This window comes from Lobosporangium transversale (assembly GCF_002105155.1).
Source record: "Lobosporangium transversale strain NRRL 3116 chromosome Unknown BCR41scaffold_4, whole genome shotgun sequence".
Taxonomy (NCBI): domain Eukaryota; kingdom Fungi; phylum Mortierellomycota; class Mortierellomycetes; order Mortierellales; family Mortierellaceae; genus Lobosporangium; species Lobosporangium transversale.
This window is the reverse complement of record NW_019028982.1, coordinates 1,042,088-1,062,203: the sequence shown is the minus strand read 5'-3', so window position 1 is coordinate 1,062,203 and position 20,116 is coordinate 1,042,088. Positions and strand designations below refer to the sequence as shown.

The following is a 20,116-nucleotide window of genomic DNA, read 5'->3' as shown; positions in this document are numbered from 1 at the left end:
CCCTTTGTTTATGATGAAATAAATGGCTCTCATGTCTCTCAAGAGTATTCGCATACAAGCTTTTGTTCTCGAGTATTCATATTTCAGGTACATAGGAGAATAAAGATTGTAAAGGAAAGAGGAGTGTGTATAATGGAAAACGTGCGACAAGGTTTGTCCAACAGAGCCACATTTACGGGGGCTATTATGCTGCACACATGTGGGCTGTTTGGTTTTTTTTTATTTTTTATTTTTTATTTTTTTTTTAGCCCTCTCTTAACTTTGCTTTGCCTCACCTCACTTCGCCTCATCTCTTCTCTACCTCCACTTACACTTACACTAACTCTAAATTGTTAGTTTTTGCTAGATTCCCCCCTCCCCTCTAAGATTATAATTAGAGGTCTGAACGAATTAGGTATCGAAGGGAAACACCTAATTTATTGGACAGTGGCAAGGTTTAAGAGCGCTGTTGTACCTTGGAAGGGGGAAATGAAAAGGGAGTTAGGAAAAAAACCCCCCATTAAAGTGTAAATCATAGGCCGGATAGTGGAAACTTATATGTCTACACTCTTATACGTCATCCCTTTGAGTGTTATAATGCGTAGATTGACACGCCTTTTATTAAGTTTCTTTTCCTGAATGATTGCTTTTTATTAAGTTAATGGTTCAATTGTACAAATGAAATAAATGGATAACCATGCAAGGAGGGTGTTAGGTCCTTTTTTCTTCTTCTTGTTATTGTTGAGAAATATTATAGATGTTTATGTACTTATTATTTAATAATGCCCATTTTGTGGATGATAATATTGATGTTGTGGTTGTGGCTGCGGCTGTGGTTGTGATGTCTGTGAATTCTGAAGGATCAACTGAGCATTTGCAAGGGCCGGTGAGAGCATCCCTTGCGACTGTGAACCATTATTATTACTGGAGGTGTTTGTTGGCACAGCACTCTCAGGTTGTAGATAGCTGTGTTGAGCCCCAGGTGATAATGGTGTCTGTGCTCGTGATTGTGTTGATTCAATTTGGCTCTCGTCAGCCAACTCTTGCTTGCCGCCTACCATCACAGTCGCATTCGAGTACATAGGTGTTATTGAAGGTGAATAGGTGTAAAGTGCTCCAGGGATGGCTGCTGCTGATGTTGTTGCGATAGGGACGGCTTGATTGTATGATGTAGGTTGTGGAGTATGATGTTGCTGTAATGGCTGCAGTGATGATTGGCTGTACTCTGAAAATTCTTGTTTGCTGGTTGACATACTTCCAAAGGATCCTCCACGTGCAGGAGCAGCGTTTGGATGAACCGGTGGAACATATGCAGCCATTGCAGGAGTAGTCGATGCAGATCCATAGGGTGTAATATATCCTGGAGGTGCTGACATAGCGACAGGTGGCAACACTGGTGCTTGTGCTGGTAGCGCTGCTGGTGACACAATCGCTTTCTCTGCTTCACGCGATAACATATCAGGTTTTGCTCGACTCTTCCGACTGCGCAAAAAGAATCCAAGTCCCAGAAGTGCAAGTATAACCACAGCCGCTATAATGATCGCTGCTATGGCTCCTGACGATAAACCTCTTTTCGAAGAGACTGATTCTCCATTGGCTGGCGTACCTGTTTGGGGATCTCTTGGATGTGTGTAAGGTCCATCACCACTTGAAGTCTTTGTTAATGGAACTGTCTTCCAGTCCCAATTTGGGCTTGTCAAGTCGATGGATCGAATCGAGGGCATCCCTGTGTCTCCTGGTGAAATACATTAATACGTACAAGGCATTCCGTGAGAAAACAACACAAACAAAACAAAACAAAACAAAACAAAACACTGATATAAGATTCATGTATCCGGTTGACTTTTTACCTTCGAGTACGGCATACAGCTTAGAGTTGGACGTAGCACATGCTAAAATAGGAGTTGGCAGGTTGGGCCTAATGCCTGGAGCTTGACGACTATTCCAGCTACTTGATAATCTTGAACTATAATCAAATGACCAAATCCCTTCCGAAGATGCCATAATAATCAAGCCATTTGCTACAAAACAAAACAAAATAAGACGTAAGCATGCATGTCTTTTGGACCAAAGATTTTTAATAAGCCAAAGCAAATAATGGGCGCTTTACGTACCTGCGGTAATACAACTTGAAGGATTATATGGCATGGTCGTATAGATCTAATCAGGAAAAAAAAAAAAAAAAAAAAAAAAAAAAGATCAGTCTATTTTTGTTCAAGATAACAGCATTATTTGAATCCTTGTTTGCAGCTTATTTGACTTACAATTTCATGGTTGACTTCGTTGATCAATATTATACAGGCCCCTGGAGGGTTAAACGGAGTTTGGATGCAGCTACCGACGATGGCCACATCAAAGATGCCTCCTTTTTCAGTCAACCTCAAAATCCTCGGTTCTGCTTGTGTGTCTAAAAGGTTCATCTCCAATGGCAACAAAGACGATGCTGGCATTGGATTCGGTCCCGAAACATCCAGTTTTTGAATAGTCATTATATTTCTTCTTTCTGTGAATAACTCATATAGCCCAGACCCTTCTGGTGAGCCCGTCGGGTGAGCAGTTCCTGAGGCAAGCCATAGTCGAGAGGTTGTGGGAAGGACACCTAGCATCTGGCTCTGATCCATGGCGGTCCAAGAATTGAGTGATGAAGCAAAGGAAGAAAAAGAAGGACTAGTTGTATCGCTAGCACTACTATCACTGCTATCGCCACTGTTACCGTTACTGTTACTATTACTACTGGACGTTCCATCAGGTGGAGTTCCACTGCCCATGTTGGGAAATTGTGGTGATATGCGGAAAACGTATGGGTTAGGTGCTTGAGGGAAGTTGAGAGCTAGTAAAAGGTCATAGCGAGCAGCCCCTGTGGTTGGATCTCGAGTGGCGGTTGAGACTATGCTAGCTGAGCCAGGGGCTGTGCGAGTGGATGGGTTCAAAAAGTTGGGACCATTGACGACAAGGTTTTGAGGCTGTATAAGCAAGGAATCAGGAGTGGTAATAGTTCCGTTGTTGATGTCGTTGATGACGACTGCGTTGGAAGCAGGCGAAGGTGGAGAATTAGGATGAGGTGAAGGAGGGGAAGGGGCGACGGAGGTAGGATTGGAAGAAGAAGGATATAGTGCATAAAGAGAGCCAAGGTTATTAGCGATAGTGGAGTAGTGAACAAAGAGGGTGTTGCCTCGGAAGGCTGCGGCTGCTGCTATGGCTTTGCTTGAGGACATTGCATCACTTTGATAAAATGAAGGAATGAAGGAATGAAGGAATGTGGGAATGAAGATAATTGAAGAAGGCAAGTAATGGAGGGAAAAGAAAAGAATGAGCAAGCAAAGCAAAAGGGAGAGAAAGATTGGGGAAAAAAAAAGCCGCTAATGTGTGAGGGAAAGGAGGGTTGCATGGTCCTTGCAACAGGTTCGTAACACATGTCTAGACTCCCTGAATTTGATCGATTGGATTGGATGGAAGGACAACTGGGCGCACACCCATGCATTAATCAATCCACACACGATTAAACACGCATGGGATATTTAACAGCCGAGACAAGCTTTGCTCTGTGCTTACAGCGCCATTTGTCATATGCCATATGGCCATGGGAACATTTGAGCATTTTAAAAAGACATGGACTACATTGTAAATGTATACATGTACATTGTCTCAATGACTCTGTTCGCAGATTTTTGATACTCACACGGATATGCATCTGAAACGCGACGTGATTTTACTTTCTTTGGCTCCAAGATGTGGCTTCCATCATTAAGGTGCCAACAATAAAAAAGAGAAAGTTGTTTGTTTATTTATTTTTTACTTTCTTTCCCCTTCCTTTCTCATATTTTTCCTTTTTCCATTGTCTCTCACCTTCATAGTTCTCCCTTCATTTGTAAGTGAACTTGTCTAATGATTATAGACGATACAAACATATTGATGGGCAACATGATGAGACATAAGCAATCAAAGCTGGAATTACCGCCTGAACAACAGTGTTGATAATTATTGCGCCCTACTGAAACTCCCTTTAATATGATGAGATGCAGAAGACGGGAGAGAGAAAGAAAGAGAAAAGCATCAAGTTATTCTAACGAAGTTCTTTCTTTATCCATTGATATCAATAAGATCATATAGGTATCATCAAAGGATCAACTAATATTTTGCATACAATAATATATAGCAATCATGAATGGCAATAAACATATATGTATAAAAAAAAAATGTTAATCATAATAATTGTACTAGCATGTTATTCGATTTGCAGCAATAACTCGATGTAATTTTTTCCTGATCAATGGATCAAAGGATCAAGGGATCTTCGGATCTTGATGGTCTTGAGGCACGTGATATCTACTTTCAAAAAAGTATTCATCTTGGAATTGTAGTCACTCTATTCTCCATTTCTCTCTCCAACTCAAACACACACACACTCAATCATGACCACCGCTGCCAGGTATATACTACTGCTCCCCTGTCAAATAGACTCCATCAGCAAGAAGCAACAACAACACTTTGCTTACGCTTACAATTATCGTTTTTTTTTTTTCTTAATTAATTGTGTCAAAATGCTACAAGACCGACATTTGATCCAGCTCGTGGAAAGGGCAGTCAGGCACCTACACGCATCTATAGTTCGCGTGATCTCGCATCACATACCAAACTTAAGTATAGGTAAGTTATTACATTCAAGTCAAAATGATTCAAAAATACTTCTTCATAAAGTTACTAAAAAAAGCCTTTTTTTTTTTTTTTTTTTTTTTTTGTTTTATTTATATTATTTTCATTAACAGAAAGTCTGGTCAAACTGCACAAGATGAACTCAACCGTTTGGATTTGAAGGCTCAGCTTCTGAAAGCAGAACAGAATCATTTTGAAAAAGTCAAGAGGACTACAAAACTGGCCGAAGGTCTTTCGAACTCTTTCAAGGACGACGACGACGACGATGTTGATGACAATAAAGATACTACAAAAAAGATTGGATCATCAGCAACACGCTCTTCAGAGGAACCAGCGGAAACACCTTTAGAACGGAAACGGAGATTGTTGAAGGAGGCTGAACGTCTAGATAAGGACGATAGTGATAGCGATGATTCTGATAAGGGAAGCGATGAAAGTGATAGTGACGAGAGTGACAGGTAAGAAAGAGGGAGGGAATAGGCGGAGCTGTTCTTTTTTTTTTTTTTTTTTTTTTTTTTTTTTCTTTAAGTACAATTGTCAATTAGAGCGAGATGAAAAAAAAAAGTATCAAAATTTGAAAAACTAAGATGATAATATCTTTTTTTTTTTTTTTACGGTTCACAGCGATGATGATGAGGATGACACTGCGGAATTATTACGAGAATTAGAAAAGATTAAACGTGAGCGTGCGGAAGAGAAGGAACGTCAGGAAAGACTTCAACGTGAAGAAGAAGAAAAAGAAAGGCAAGCTCAGGCAGCAGCAGGAAACCCATTGTTAAACATGAACAATAATACTGCAGTCAAGGATTTCTCTGTCAAACGGCGATGGGATGATGATGTGATCTTCAAAAACCAAGCCAGAGGTATTGACGATAAACCCAAGAAACGGTTTATCAACGATACCCTGCGATCAGATTTCCATAGAAAATTCATGAACAAATATGTTCAATAATAATAAATTTGTGGAAATCCATCTTTATTCATATATATTACTAAGCCACTGTAAGAGATATTCATTCTCTTGTGCCTAATTTGCATCGCAATATTTATACATTTTTTGACATCAACCATTCAACATCAATGGGCAAGGACGGATTTCTTACTCCTAAAGCTGTATGTTTCATTACTGTCCTTTAAACTTCTTTCACTGAAAAAAGCTATCTGTCCTTCATTATAAATAATTCTTGGGCCATTTCGATTCAAAAAATACATTATAGACTGCGCCCACACAGGATCATTACTGATCTTTTTATTACTTGTTTTAAACATTTTTTTTCCTTTCTAGATTGCAAATCGCATCAAAGCCAAGGGTCTCCAGAAACTTCGATGGTACTGTCAGATTTGCGAGAAGCAATGTCGAGATGAGAACGGGTTCAAGGTAAAAAAAGAAAGAAAAGTAGTAAACGACTTTGGATGAAGAGACATGAGTATTTAGCTTTAACTCCTCTCTTTCTTATTACCGAGCATAGTGCCATTGTGCTTCCGAGTCTCATCAGCGTAAGATCTTGCTTGTGGCAGAATCACCTGATAAATATATTAATGACTATTCCGCAGAGTTTCAGCGCGATTTTTTGAAGTTGCTCTCTACAAGGTAAATATTTTGCTTTTCTCTTTCTTCTTGCTTTCCATACTAAAGCTTAACAGCATAACTTCATTCTGAACTTATTTAATCTAGGCACTTGTTTTACATGTATAGTTGTATTTATTCATATATTTACCTTCTTTTTTTTTTTTTTTTTTTTTTTTGTCGTCTCTAGATATGGAACTCGTCGTGTCCATGCCAATTTAGTCTATCAAGAATTCATTTCAGATCGACAACATCTTCACATGAATGCCACTAAATGGGCAACCTTATCAGAATTCACAATGCATCTTGGAAAGGAAGGCTTAGCCATTGTGGATGAGACCCCCAAGGGCTGGTTCATGCAGTGGATTGATAATTCACCCAAGACTTTGGCTCGACAGGAAGCCATCGCTCGAAAGGAAAGAATGGAAATGGATGATGAACAGCGGGAGCAGAGATTGATCCAGCAGCAGATTGAAAGGGCCGCAGCCCTTAAAAAGCAGCAACAACAGCAACAAGGAGATGGCAATGGTTCTTCAGGTGAAACAGCAGAAGAAGAAAATAATACAGCAGCAACGGAACTCAAACGAAAAAATGAAGAAGAAAAAATCAAGTTGGATATTTCAATCAAACCTATAGGACTTGGCGGAGCAGCGGCAGGGGGCGGATTAAAATTGGGCGGTGGTGGAACTGGATTGCTGAAACCAAAGAGTTTGAGCGCTCTAGCAAAGAAGCCAAGTGTGTTTTCTTCAAAGAGTTCTACTGCTTCCACTGCTTCCACACCACCATCATCATCGGCAACTTCAATAGGACCAGCAGCACCAGTAGCAGCATCCATATCCACAACCACAACAACAACGATGGCGACAGAGCCACTTAAGAAGCGATCTGCGATGGAAGAGATGATGGATCGTGATTTGGTCAAGAAAAATAGGTTGGAGGAAGAAACGAATAGTAAAGATGTAAAGTCCAAGGATGAGGAGGGAAGGCGGGAATACTCTGATCGTAGTAGCAGAGACGACAGGAGCCATAGAGACAAAGATAAGGACTATAGGTCTAACCACGACAGTCGAAGTGGTCGCGATCGGGTCCGAGACTATAGATCGATTAGAGATAGTCGAGACGGCCGTGATCGTAGTCGTGATCGTAGTCGTGATCGCGACTACAGGTCTAGTCGAGATAATCGGGATGATAAGGACCGTGATTACAAATCAGGCAGAGAAGATCGGGAAGAAAGAAACAAGGATAGATATAGGGATTCGAGGAGTCGTGACAACAACCGGGATCGGGATGGCTATCGGGAAAGGTCCAGGTCGCGATAGGAGGTAGAATGGTGATAAATCTTGATGTGCAAGATGTATTAATATTATTATTATAATATAACTATTATTATTACCATTACCATTACTGTCATTATCGTTATCATTATCATTATTATCCATCAGCTATTTCACACTGGCTATCAACACAAATGTTTTTTTTTTTTTTTTAACTTTAATGGAAGTTGAATACAAAGGCTATGTATTAGATCTCAGCCTTAAAGACAGTGTCTACACCTACTGTTGCGGCTGATGCTGATATTGATGCTTCTGCTAAAGTGCTCTTCATTGTGATGCTCCAATAAGCAGAAGAGAATTCATCACCATAAAGACTAGGCGAGGTCAAGGGTTGTAGCAGGAGGCCGAACAAGAGGATGCCGGTTGCAAAAGCCAAATAAAGCCAGTGTTTCCATCGACCAAAGTACTGAATGTTGGTGACATCGGGGAAGCCCATCAAATTACAGAAGGCATGGCAGATACAGGGTGCGATCAAATTGGACGTTCTGAGGAACAAGTAAGTGGCGAACCAACCAAAAAGGGTTGTGTAGAGAAATTGAAAACAAGTCATAAGGGTTGCATTTAAAAATGCACGTCGTGTCCGGCCCTTTCTCACAAAGGATTCATAACCATGGTGAATATGTGCTACAATTTTTTTTTTTTTTTTTTTTTTTTTTTTTTTTTTTAAAAAAAAAAAAAAAAAAGTATCAGTGATTGGATAGGAGAAAGAAAAAAATTAAGCGGAGCAAATTCAAGGGACATTAATAATAGATCATTTACCTATACCAAACACTAGTGGCAATGCAAAGATCATAGTATAAGATTTTGCGCCAGTGTGTGCGACAATTGCAACCATGCATGCTCGAAACACGAACTCTTCGGAAATAGGACCCTAATTATTATTATTATTATTTTTTAATAATAACAATAAAAAAAAAAAAAAAATAAACAAAAAAAAAAAAAAAAAAGAATTGTTACTATTATGATTGAATGATATATATTCATCAATGTATTCATTTTACATATATTATCATTTATAATATTAAAGCTTACCACGACAAAATTTCTCATGCCGATCAAACTTCGGAAATATTGCCGATGAGTTACCCAATCAAAGGCTTGTTGGAATGGAAGTTCTTTGCTTAAAAACATCATCAGGACGGGACCCATGAATAGGACGCCCATTAAGAATAAAGGAAGCACGACATGATTGAAAAGCTTGAATATGTTTTGTGGAATCGAAATCCCTAATAGTTCTAGAAACGTTCTTAGGCGCGACCAGAAAGACTAATGAAGATGAAGAGGAAAAAGAATATATATATGCATGTATTCACATGGGTGAATTAGAATTGATGTTAAACCCAGGTACGACACAACACGTGTTTGTCCTATTTTCATTTTCATTTTCATTTGAATTACCAGATCGTTGGGAATTGCTCCTGTGAGTTTAAACACCCACCAAAGGTAGATCGGAGCCACAAAACAAGTCAAGAAAATTCCTTTGAATCTTTGTTTAATTACTAAAGGATGGTTTCGATCCAACTTTTTATCCGCTGCTGAAGGTGAATGTAACATTTGAGATACCCTTTGTTGTTCTTGTTGGTGTGGATGCTGTTGGTATGGTTGTTGTGGGTGATGATGATAATATGGAGCATTAGATTGGTGTTGATCATAAAAATATGAAGATGAATATGAGTGGGTCACAACTTCTGGTCGTGCAGCAGGTCCTGAACCTCCTAACGTAGAGGATGACAACGTAGAAGGCGATACAATAAAAGTACTAGTGCTGCCAGCAGAAATAGTCGATAGTGCAGGAGATGCCATGGGTGATGATATATTGCTATTACTGTTGTTATTGACACTCTCTACAAATTGAAAATGTGAACTAGTACGATATGCTCGTTTGTCAGCTGTTCCTGATGATGGAGATCGTTTAGGTAAAGCCGGAAAACTATTTCTAGCAGAATTGGCGAAACTAGTATTGTCATTATTGCTGTTGGTATTACTGGTACTAGAACTTGTCATCATAGTCGTAGTCGAGGTCAATGAAGGGCTGCCCATGTTTATGCCTATGCCATATGCACCAGATTCCATAAGGTGTAGATGTGTACTGGTACGATGTGCTCTATTATCAGGAACCCCACTTGGTTGTGGTTTGGTCATGCTTCCTGTAGTGGCGCTCAGAGCGCCTGCACTGATTGTACTGACTGTATTCACTCCCGAATTGCTGTGGTTTATCATCGTAGCTGTCGTTGTTGGTGTTGTTGTTGTTGTTGTTGTTGTTGTAGTGGTTGTTGTGGGTGTAAGGGATGGAGATCCAATATTATTGATACTACTGACTGCAGTGTGCATACTGTCCAAGGTTGTTGTCGTTGAAATGGAAGAGGTAGAAATCCTTGGAGAAGCAGGCGGAGTTGTATCATTATCATCATCGTTCGAAGATAATGATGATCGTCGCGATGGTGCATTATCATTATTATTATTATGATTATTATTACTATTATCATTATCAATGGAAATTGTAGTGACACCAGATGCTGCTGCTGCTGCTGCTGTGACGACAGCTAGCGCAGAAGCTGAGGCAGCAACTGGAGTGGACTGTGCGATGGATGAAAGTAGGCTGTAACGAGCTGCATATTCGCGTGCCTGTTGCTTGGTCCTGAGGGGAAATAAGTAGAGGGATCCGACAAAGAGGCAAGTGAAACCTATACATGAGCCAGCAGCCAACCATGATGAAATGACAGGGTCAAATGTTGACATTCTGATGTCTTTTGGTTTTCAGCAATTTGTTGTGTTAAATTTCCACTCTGCGAGCACGTTGCTAATGAAAAGACATGAGTGATGGAAATGGGCCAAAAAAAAAGAAGAGTGTGAATGAAGGGAAGGGAAGGAAAGGAGAGAGGGTGTGTAGGGAAAGTAAAGGGAAGATGGTTGTAAACAAAGAGGGGAAAAGAAGAAAGTGAAGGAAAGGGTACTGATTTGCCCCACTCCTCCCTCTTTTCTTTCATCGTCTGTTTATTTTAGTGTTTCGTCTTCAAGTTTACACATGCAAGCATTAAAGGCCAATTGAAGAAGAAAAGGAATCTCTGCCCGCCTTTTTTTTTATGGTTTAATTGACTGATTTTATAGATTTTCTCCCATTGCTAATGCCAATTATACTTTTGTGCTACGCAGTGTCATGATTAGGAAAAAAGAAAAAAAAGAAAAAAGGGGGAAAATGATGATCCATCATCAACGCTTTTCTATCAACTCGGCTGTTTATCTTATTCATTTATAGTAATGGCCTTGTTCCAAAACACCCTTTTTTTTTTCTTTTCTTTTCTTTTCTTCATTTATAATTTTCAATCCGCCCAAGGAGGTTGTCTGCATGGGGTCCAACTGAGATGGGATGAGAATTAACTTATATTAATTATGCATTACAAATGAAATTAACTTTATATATAAAATGTAAAACTAGTTCAGGTGGAATTTCCGGATTAAGGGGTGATCTACAGAAAACAATATGAACCTGTTGAAAGAGCTTGAGCTTGGTCTGTGCTTTGGCCGGTGTTCTGATAGAGTGATAATATAACAAATACAATAAAACGACCGGTTCATCATAATGGGATTGCCTTTCTCTAAGATCGTATGCACCCATTTCCATGAAAAAGCTGTTTGAAGGCATGAGACTTTTTATTGTTCTCTAATACTTTTACTTCTAATACGTTACAGAGTGGACGGTGCCTCATTTCCTGACTGCCATCTACAATCACACGAGCGAGCCCTTGTCCGTCGCTGTCTTCGTGTCATCATCACCATCGCCCTCATCACCCTCGCCCTCATCGTCCCCGTCCTCGCCCTCATTATCGCCCTCATCCTGTCATCATCCCCATCTTTACCCTCACTATCACCCTTCTTTATATCGCCGCTACCCTCGTCATCCTTATTTTCATCCTCCTTTTTATCACCACTAAATCCGTCCCCAGCATGATCTTGAAAGGTCATAGTTGACCAAGCCGCAGTTCGAGTTGACACGTCCATAAAGAGTATTCCTCAACTGGTAGGTAGCAAGCTTTGAATTGTCCATCGTGCATCGTTGACATGCATCAGGGTCGAAACAGGCCCAGATAGTATATCCAGTACCTTAGGTGACGGAGCCACCTTGAAGACTGGCACCGGAGGAGCGCACCTTCTCGAGGAGACCCTGCAAAATTCTACGCCGAGAAGATGGTGCACGTTCTAGGATCAGCAAGGCTAACAGCCATGATCTCAGGCTTGAGGAGCTTGGGATCCTTATTAAGAATGCAGGAGACGCGCCCTTTCTGAGCATTGGAGCCGCATTGCTGGAGGTAACGACCGCAATGAGTGCCAATATGATGACGCTGGGTAAGCTTAGTTTCGGAAGCATAGTTAAAGCGGAGAAAAATGAGTAGTTGAAAAGATGTTAATCGTTGAGAAGGAACTGGTGGATAAGCAATATGGTGCTCGTCGGATCCATTCTATATGTTATAAACATTTTCACCGAAACTTGATGTTGAAGAGGGCGCATATCGCCAAACACTGCTTCGTGCGACCTATTCCGATCCCTCCCTTCCTGTCCCTCTCGCCTTCTCTTAGACATGAATGTTCTACGGTTTAAATCAAAAAATAGTTTTTTGACAAATAACCAATATGTTCTAGAATGGATACTTTCAGGCACAGAGGATTGTATGTAGCTACATAATGCGTGAACTACAGCCCTGGAAAATGTATGGAGGGATATCAGATTCAAGGCTTTTGTTTTTGATCCTCTATCCCTTCGACCGTAAGGTTTAGAGGACATATTTGTCTTGGCAAAAGTCTGTAGTAGACCAATGTAAGATTTATAACACATTCTTTATTTTGGGCAGAACAATGATTTTTTTATTTTTGGAATATGAAGGGTTGTGAAATTCATAAAAACAGTTGTGAGAACCGTGTGCTAATTCAGGAGGCAGGATGATATAAGCGGTATTCTCTGGCCTTGAGCGTGGCTCAAACGGTGGTGGGCTATGCTCTTCTTCCTTCGAACTTCTACTATAAGCATCTTCTCGCCTTCCTCGTCGAGTATTTTTGTGTTCTCAAAGAGAAACAATAAGATCAAACAATCCGTCTTCCTCATTTCTCATTTCTCTCTCACTCGCACGGACCACCGACAGACGAGATGAGGAGAACGCGCTCATGCTGGAGGATGTTGAGATTTTTGTTAGAATCGATGAAAAACCAATGGTCCAAGGCCCATTGAGCTTAGGAAGGCCGTGGCTTAATAAATTTTTGAGAAAAACAAAAGAAATAAGGTGCAGGACACTCACAGTTCGATGTTTGTTGTCGGTCATTAATACAAAGATACACGCTCTGCTCAGGAAAATGAGCGATCATCCAAAGCAAAATAAATTAAATTATTCAAATTAAAGGATTGACAGATTGGTGGAGTGATCTGTTGCGTTAAAGATCAATAGGTGCTTACTAAATGAGCCTCTAGTATGGATATTAATAATCAACATTCAGTATTCCATTGTCAGGCATGAAGCTGCGTTTTGACTAGATTATTCATAGGCATGGTGTGTGAACCCCAGATATTTTTCTCACTTGCTTTTCCACCTTCAATATTGCCCAGTTAAAATTCAATACTCCATTATCCGATGCCTTACCTGAAGCATTGCAGCGTGACAGTCCATAACCAGGAGTACATGCGCGTCCGTACCATTGCAAGTAGGCCTCCGAAAGGCTTTAAAAAAAAAAGAGCGTGCTAAATGATCATGATCACGCATTCCGTACAACACCGCACAGCTTCGGATACGTACAATCACTGCGTTGATCGTTGGTATGCTACGGTCAACCTATCAGCAATAGACATGTAGGATAGCCTCAATAGAGGGCGAGCGCAACTAAATAAAGGCTCGTAGAGCCGGAGCCACTTCTGCTCTCTTCCTCTCCTTCGCCCTCTGCTTTCTCTTATCATCTATTCTCTCACTCTACAGTCCTCTTATCCTTTATTATGCACAACGTATGCTGCTCCCTGCAGAGCATCCCTCGCCCCTCATCAGCTATTGATGCCTTAAAACTAGTAACAATGCGCTCTTTCAGAAGCTTCATTATCGAAAGCAGGTAAAAATTCATTGATGAGCTCGAATAACCGGGACGCGACTTATTAAAGCCACTGACTGTTAGGAATTACAGTTCTTCTTATGCACCTGCTTTCCTAGGCTGCTAGCAAACTGGCTTTCCGACCTCATCGAGCGTTCCCTCATCTCTGAAGGCTCTTCGAATGCCGTAAGTTGATGTTCCACTAGATTATTGTTTAATAGCGCTTTATTGACGTGCAGGGCGCCCTCATTCTCTTGTCACTATTAATGCCCATCCATCCAGTAAAAATACATCGGACAGAGACCGTACGCAGCCTTGGTCTATGTTGATAGAAGTAATGTCCTTTGACACTCACACTCGGAAAAGGCTTTGTTTACTGAGTCCTGTAATTAACCGAGTTCTCGAAAAACAAATGCTAGGTCCTTCAGAATGTTAATAACAAGGTCCATAACGTCAACGGCGATACCCAGTTCGCTCTTGCGGACCGTATTGCGACGGGCCACAAAGTCAACGCCCCACAAAGAACTCAAAGCAAGCTCATTATGCCAGCAAGATACCAGAGAGTATTCCTTCTTTAACTTGTAAGGAATATTACTGACATTTCCGTCTGCTTCAAACTTTTTCTTTAAAAAAAAAAAAAAAAAAAAAAAAAAAAAAACAAATCTAATTAACTCTTTGTTCTATATTAGTGCCCTTCAAATATCAAAACAAAAAATGTGATGACTTTTCGACTATTGCGTTCGCCTAAAAATGGCAAATGGCAAATTTTTGTTTTGATATTTGAAGGGCGCTATCTTGGTCGATGGATTGACAGATTGATAAATTAGTGTGGCCTGAGACACAAAGAAGCAAACAGTACTTCCTACATAAGCTTACAATATGATGCTTTATAGTCGAGCATGAAGATGAGTTATTATTCTCTTATTGACGAAGGATAAACAAATGCTCCTTGAACGCGGTGTGTAGACTCCACACCTTTATTTAACTTACTTTCCTAAATCCCGACACTGTCTAGTTAAAATGCAATGCTCTCTTGCCCGGCGGTCCGCCTTAGGGCTTTACAGCGTGGCAGCCTTCAACCAGAAGTACAGTCACCTGAAATAAAGTTTGGACAAAATGGATTTTCTTGATTTTTTTTTGAACAACCTGGACAAACAGCTCATATGCAACATACATAAAGACTTCATCAATACACATGAAATTTTACATGCTCACTAAAGAGGTCAATACTGTTATTTATTGGGGTTTTGAAGACGGCATTGTTAGAGTAGCAAAAGTGCCATGTAGGTTCAATAGTGAGTGTTCCTACCATCGACCCCATTCACTTCTTCCAGCCTTTCGGGCATGGTAGCGACAAGGCTGGCCAGCCTCTCTTGCGGTAAATTATTCCACTCTTCGATAAGAGCCCGTGTGAGAGTGGGAAGATCTCTTGGCCCTTTAGCGCGCCTATCGAGTGCATCCGCAAGAAGTGACCATACATGTTCAATAGGGTTCAAATCTGAGGAGCATGAAGGCCAGTCTGGAATCCTGGGGATGCTGTTTTTTTCGCGCCATTCTTTTGCAATCTTACAAGTATGAACTGGAGCATTATCCTCCATAAGTATGCCATCCTCTACCTCAGCCATAAATCTGGCTAGCTCGCCTTGATATACATCTTCCACGAAACACCGTCCATCTTTACGACCTCTTTCAAATACAACCAACCGAGACTTTCTGGTTGCTGTGAACGCCCCCCAGACCATCAGAGTTGTTCTACCACTTTTGAAAGTGGGTGCGAGGCAATCATGATCGTACTTTTCCTCTACTTTACGCCAAACTCTTATTTGACGAAAATGCTCACCAACTTCAAATGATGATTCGTCAGTCCAAACTACCCGATTCCAGTCTTCCATGGACCAACTCATATATTTTTTGACAAACTGCAGCCTCCTTTTTATATGTCCTTCTTTTAAGAATGGTTTTTTTACTGCAATCCGGCTGAAAATACCCAGTGAATGCAATGCCTTCGCAACTGTCCTCTCGCAAACTTTGTTCGGCAATTGGTTAGTGATATCATTAAGAGTACACCTTCTATTCTGCTTAGTATGGCGAACGATGCTCCTGAGGTCCCGTTCACTTAGTACTTTGGGCCGTCCTGGGATCGGAGTGCAAGCAGTGGTGCCTCTTTCTTGGTACACCCTGATAATATTAATAACAGAGGTTCGGGGTACACCGCGTTGCAATGCGATTTCCGCAGCCTTCATGCCCGCGAGGTGCATTCCAACGATGATACCTTTATTCTCAATGTCTAAGTGTCTCGCCATGGTGGTTTACTCAAGCTGTTTGTATGTGAAAAACAGGAAGGAAAGAGATTGAAGGAAACGCTTCCCTACGTAACTATTTCAATATTTTATTTTTTTGTCCAATCTTTGTTTCAGGTGACTGTACAGTGGAATCTCGATAATTGTACACTTTTGTACAGTCACCTGAAACAAAGATTGGACAAAAAAATAAAATATTGAAATAGTTACGTAGGGAAGCGTTTCCTTCAATCTCTTTCCTTCCTGTTTTTCACATACAAACAGCTTGAGTAAACCACCATGGCGAGACACTTAGACATTGAGAATAAAGGTATCATCGTTGGAATGCACCTCGCGGGCATGAAGGCTGCGGAAATCGCATTGCAACGCGGTGTACCCCGAACCTCTGTTATTAATATTATCAGGGTGTACCAAGAAAGAGGCACCACTGCTTGCACTCCGATCCCAGGACGGCCCAAAGTACTAAGTGAACGGGACCTCAGGAGCATCGTTCGCCATACTAAGCAGAATAGAAGGTGTACTCTTAATGATATCACTAACCAATTGCCGAACAAAGTTTGCGAGAGGACAGTTGCGAAGGCATTGCATTCACTGGGTATTTTCAGCCGGATTGCAGTAAAAAAACCATTCTTAAAAGAAGGACATATAAAAAGGAGGCTGCAGTTTGTCAAAAAATATATGAGTTGGTCCATGGAAGACTGGAATCGGGTAGTTTGGACTGACGAATCATCATTTGAAGTTGGTGAGCATTTTCGTCAAATAAGAGTTTGGCGTAAAGTAGAGGAAAAGTACGATCATGATTGCCTCGCACCCACTTTCAAAAGTGGTAGAACAACTCTGATGGTCTGGGGGGCGTTCACAGCAACCAGAAAGTCTCGGTTGGTTGTATTTGAAAGAGGTCGTAAAGATGGACGGTGTTTCGTGGAAGATGTATATCAAGGCGAGCTAGCCAGATTTATGGCTGAGGTAGAGGATGGCATACTTATGGAGGATAATGCTCCAGTTCATACTTGTAAGATTGCAAAAGAATGGCGCGAAAAAAACAGCATCCCCAGGATTCCAGACTGGCCTTCATGCTCCTCAGATTTGAACCCTATTGAACATGTATGGTCACTTCTTGCGGATGCACTCGATAGGCGCGCTAAAGGGCCAAGAGATCTTCCCACTCTCACACGGGCTCTTATCGAAGAGTGGAATAATTTACCGCAAGAGAGGCTGGCCAGCCTTGTCGCTACCATGCCCGAAAGGCTGGAAGAAGTGAATGGGGTCGATGGTAGGAACACTCACTATTGAACCTACATGGCACTTTTGCTACTCTAACAATGCCGTCTTCAAAACCCCAATAAATAACAGTATTGACCTCTTTAGTGAGCATGTAAAATTTCATGTGTATTGATGAAGTCTTTATGTATGTTGCATATGAGCTGTTTGTCCAGGTTGTTCAAAAAAAAATCAAGAAAATCCATTTTGTCCAAACTTTATTTCAGGTGACTGTACATGTATAGCCTATTTCCTAGTTGGTCGCTCTTAATTTCAATGCGATTACTAAATAATAAACAGGTTACCTTATCTAATAAAATTTAGCGTTATTTTTTTTTTTTTATTTTTTTTTATTTTTTTGGAGTTGTAACCCGTCTCAGAGCCTTCTTGACATAGCTCGAAAAGTTTGTGATAGATGTGATTCCACGCTGTAGCAAAGCCTGTGGTTCAATCGTGATAGGTTTCTTGGCCTCTCCTTGAGTTCAGCTCCACATGTACGGCGTTGGCGTTGGCGTTGGCGTTGGTGTTGGCGTTGGCGTTGGCGTTGGGTAGTGTGGGAGCCTTCCAGACTCTACAGGCACAGTCGCATATTCGTATATTCGCAAATTCACCCAAGGGGTCTTCATAATGTGGTTTATGGTTGTTGCTGTGTGACATTGGAATGAAAATCCGTCCTTCTTCCCCTGCAAACGCCCCAAGTACGAAGACGACTGTTTGATCCTTTACACAGAAAACTAATGCACTTCTCCTATAACCATGGTCCTCTCAATTCTACAAACTCTATGATATGCAACTCCCATAGCATGCCCCCCCCCCTCCCCTTTTTACTATCACACTTCATTGCATCGTAAATAGTTCAATCATTGAGGGCTTCTCCTTGGTTGCCTCAAACCCAGAGACATCCTATCCTAGCAAATGCGGCTGGTCTTGGGCTCGTCTGGCCAAACGACGGCCTTACAGTCTTCTGTATGGTATTTCAATGGAAGAAGTATGATTTTTTCCGAATCTTTTCGCTTACCTGTAGGGTAAAAAAGCTTTCTTTTTCTTTTTTTTTTTCTTATTCGAGAATATCAGTAAGTTCTTTGATCTTGGACTGACTTAGTTGGCTCCATACTTGGGTGAATACGCGCTTGTGCGATTAAGCTGTTATTAAGTAGTGATTAATTGCGAAAATGATAAAGCATATAGGAGCTATGCTGTTCTGCTAATAAACCGGGGTCCTAGATATTTCTAAGGGGAGAGGTTAAGAGAATCTGAATAACAATAGATAATCATTTTAGGAAACGGTCCTGTTTATTTTTGAGCAAAATAAGAGGAAAAAGTATTTTGCCCGGCTTTGAACGATGTGTGCTGCAGCTGCAGGATCTTGAATAACATGTTCATCTACATGCAACATGCTACATGTACATGCCCTGTGGATTAATAGAGCGAAAAAGCAGTAGTGGTCTTTGAGCAATATAGACGACGGGCATGGAGTGATTGAATCAAAGAGTAAAAAAAAAAAAAAAATACATCGATATATGGTTTTAAAAGTACAAAGTGGAATCAAAGGGGGTTTTCTGTTTTATGTTTTATGCTTCCGGCACAGCGGACGAAATGCGTATACACAGCTTTGTTCAATCTTGAGGAGAGAGAGAGGAGAGAGAAGGAAAAAATAAAAAAAAAAAAAAAAATAGGGGACAATTGCATTGGCATAGGCGGTAATAAGAGATCAAATGTCACCTCCTTCTCTTCATCTTCTTTTGTTCCTGATTTTTTTTTTCTCGGACTTTTGGTTTAGAAAACGCTCTTTTTTTTTTTTTTTTTTTTTTTTTTTTGATTTTTTGGATCCTTTTCCTCCTTCTGGTCAACCTAAGGACTTTTTACTACTAATTTATTTATTTATTTATTTATTTATTAATATTATTTATTTATTTATTTATTTCATTCTTTCAATTGTTCATGCTCGATTGATCGAGGTCCGAGCTGCATCAGAGAGTGAGAGCGAGAGCCTATTCGCCAAGCATATTCTCATTCTTACCCCCCCACCACCCTCACTCTTACTCGCTTTTTCTTTGTTTCTGTTAATACAGGCGAGATCTCCGCGCGCGCTCTAGCGTCTGTGCTTGCCCTCTTTTGAATTTAAAACTGCACGTGAGCGGAGAAATAAGAACAGCAGACAAGAGCAGCGTCGTTTTTTTTTTTTTTTAGTTAAAAAAAAAGAAAGAAGAAAGAAAAGAAAGTCCACGTATATGAGCATGTATCATTATGCTACTTAAAAAAGGAAAAGGAAAGAAAAGAAAGACAAGACGTTCAAAAAAAAAGTCGTCATATAGACAGATATTCATGTCGTCCTTATTTTATTGCATTCTTAGTTTGCATTCTGGTCTACTCAGATCTATTAAAGAAATATCTTTTCTTTTGGATTGAATGTTCTGAAAAACAATAGCAATACAGCCCGTGCATATCAGAAAGGAGGGTTAGGCTTGATCTTTATCAATTGTGGATTTGGTTAGCATAAAGAAAAAAAAAAAAATAGCAGTGTGTTACTGTGCTCTTTGCATTAAAAAAAATAATAATAATAATAAAAAAAAATAAAAAATCAACACCAACAAGGAAAAAGGACAAGGACAAGGACAAGGACAAGGACAAGGACAAGGGCGAGGAAAAGGGCGAGGAAAAGGGCGAGGAAAAGGGTTAGAGCATAAAGAGAGCGAGATTGAGGGAAAAAAAAAAAAAAAAAAAAAAAAAAAAAAAAAAGATCGGGAACTATGACCAAAGAGATCAGAGCATAGCCAATAGTGTTCTTTTGCACTTGCTGTCTATTGTTATATCTCCCTTTGTATCTCCATATCCCATAACTGGGTCCAAGGTTCAAGCCCATGCTAAGGCTCAGGGTTCAGTTCTATGGGTGTAAAAGAGAAAAATAAAAAAAAAAATAAAAAAAAGAATCAAGTAAGGGGTGATCAAAATACACAAGG

The 20,116-nt window shown here is 40.4% G+C and overlaps 6 protein-coding genes across 6 annotated transcripts; 2 read left to right on the top strand and 4 right to left on the bottom strand.

Annotated features, from left to right (window-relative positions):
- Positions 1 to 566: 566 nt before the first annotated feature.
- On the bottom strand, positions 567 to 3,318 carry BCR41DRAFT_383875 (hypothetical protein). The gene is made up of 4 exons (XM_022027514.1): positions 2,244 to 3,318; positions 2,094 to 2,139; positions 1,830 to 2,000; positions 567 to 1,714 (listed from the first exon to the last, which is right to left on the bottom strand). Exons 1-4 carry the CDS (start codon positions 3,192 to 3,194, stop codon positions 756 to 758), a joined length of 2,127 nt encoding a protein of 708 aa, XP_021885200.1. The 5' UTR covers positions 3,195 to 3,318; the 3' UTR covers positions 567 to 755.
- Positions 3,319 to 4,360: 1,042 nt separating this feature from the next.
- Positions 4,361 to 5,584, top strand: BCR41DRAFT_379967 (Pre-mRNA-splicing factor Cwf15/Cwc15; the record flags this gene model as incomplete). The annotated part of the gene is made up of 4 exons (XM_022027242.1): positions 4,361 to 4,408; positions 4,531 to 4,626; positions 4,746 to 5,090; positions 5,257 to 5,584. Exons 1-4 carry the CDS (start codon positions 4,392 to 4,394, stop codon positions 5,582 to 5,584), a joined length of 786 nt encoding a protein of 261 aa, XP_021885199.1. The 5' UTR covers positions 4,361 to 4,391.
- Positions 5,585 to 5,693: 109 nt separating this feature from the next.
- BCR41DRAFT_346835 (domain of Kin17 curved DNA-binding protein-domain-containing protein) lies at positions 5,694 to 7,551 on the top strand. The gene is made up of 4 exons (XM_022022971.1): positions 5,694 to 5,745; positions 5,918 to 6,010; positions 6,102 to 6,223; positions 6,390 to 7,551. The coding sequence occupies exons 1-4, from the start codon at positions 5,713 to 5,715 to the stop codon at positions 7,516 to 7,518; spliced, it is 1,377 nt and encodes a 458-aa protein (XP_021885198.1). The 5' UTR covers positions 5,694 to 5,712; the 3' UTR covers positions 7,519 to 7,551.
- Positions 7,552 to 7,720: 169 nt separating this feature from the next.
- BCR41DRAFT_299941 (hypothetical protein) lies at positions 7,721 to 8,778 on the bottom strand (the record flags this gene model as incomplete). The annotated part of the gene is made up of 3 exons (XM_022020545.1): positions 7,721 to 8,157; positions 8,293 to 8,404; positions 8,566 to 8,778. Coding segments are annotated over 3 exons (762 nt in total), but the record flags the coding sequence as incomplete, so codon positions are not given.
- A 2,482-nt stretch (positions 8,779 to 11,260) lies between these two features.
- On the bottom strand, positions 11,261 to 11,899 carry BCR41DRAFT_392805 (hypothetical protein; the record flags this gene model as incomplete). The annotated part of the gene is made up of 2 exons (XM_022028506.1): positions 11,261 to 11,368; positions 11,681 to 11,899. 2 exons carry the CDS (start codon positions 11,897 to 11,899, stop codon positions 11,261 to 11,263), a joined length of 327 nt encoding a protein of 108 aa, XP_021885196.1.
- Positions 11,900 to 12,411: 512 nt separating this feature from the next.
- Positions 12,412 to 12,706, bottom strand: BCR41DRAFT_155654 (hypothetical protein). The gene has a single exon (XM_022019615.1). It carries the CDS (start codon positions 12,629 to 12,631, stop codon positions 12,452 to 12,454), a length of 180 nt encoding a protein of 59 aa, XP_021885195.1. The 5' UTR covers positions 12,632 to 12,706; the 3' UTR covers positions 12,412 to 12,451.
- Positions 12,707 to 20,116: the final 7,410 nt, after the last annotated feature.

Bases quoted from the DNA above. Each gene is read 5' to 3' on its own strand.
- BCR41DRAFT_346835 (XM_022022971.1), top strand. From the start codon at position 5,713: ATGGGCAAGGACGGATTTCTTACTCCTAAAGCT. The intron at 5,746-5,917 runs GTATGTTTCATT...TTTCCTTTCTAG, and splicing joins GATTTCTTACTCCTAAAGCT to ATTGCAAATCGCATCAAAGC. The intron at 6,224-6,389 runs GTAAATATTTTG...TGTCGTCTCTAG, and splicing joins TTGAAGTTGCTCTCTACAAG to ATATGGAACTCGTCGTGTCC.
- BCR41DRAFT_383875 (XM_022027514.1), bottom strand. From the start codon at position 3,194: ATGTCCTCAAGCAAAGCCATAGCAGCAGCCGCAGCCTTCCGAGGCAAC. The intron at 2,001-2,093 runs GTACGTAAAGCG...TTTGTTTTGTAG, and splicing joins TTCAAGTTGTATTACCGCAG to CAAATGGCTTGATTATTATG. The intron at 1,715-1,829 runs GTAAAAAGTCAA...GTATTTCACCAG, and splicing joins GCTGTATGCCGTACTCGAAG to GAGACACAGGGATGCCCTCG.
- BCR41DRAFT_155654 (XM_022019615.1), bottom strand. From the start codon at position 12,631: ATGAGGAAGACGGATTGTTTGATCTTATTGTTTCTCTTTGAGAACACA.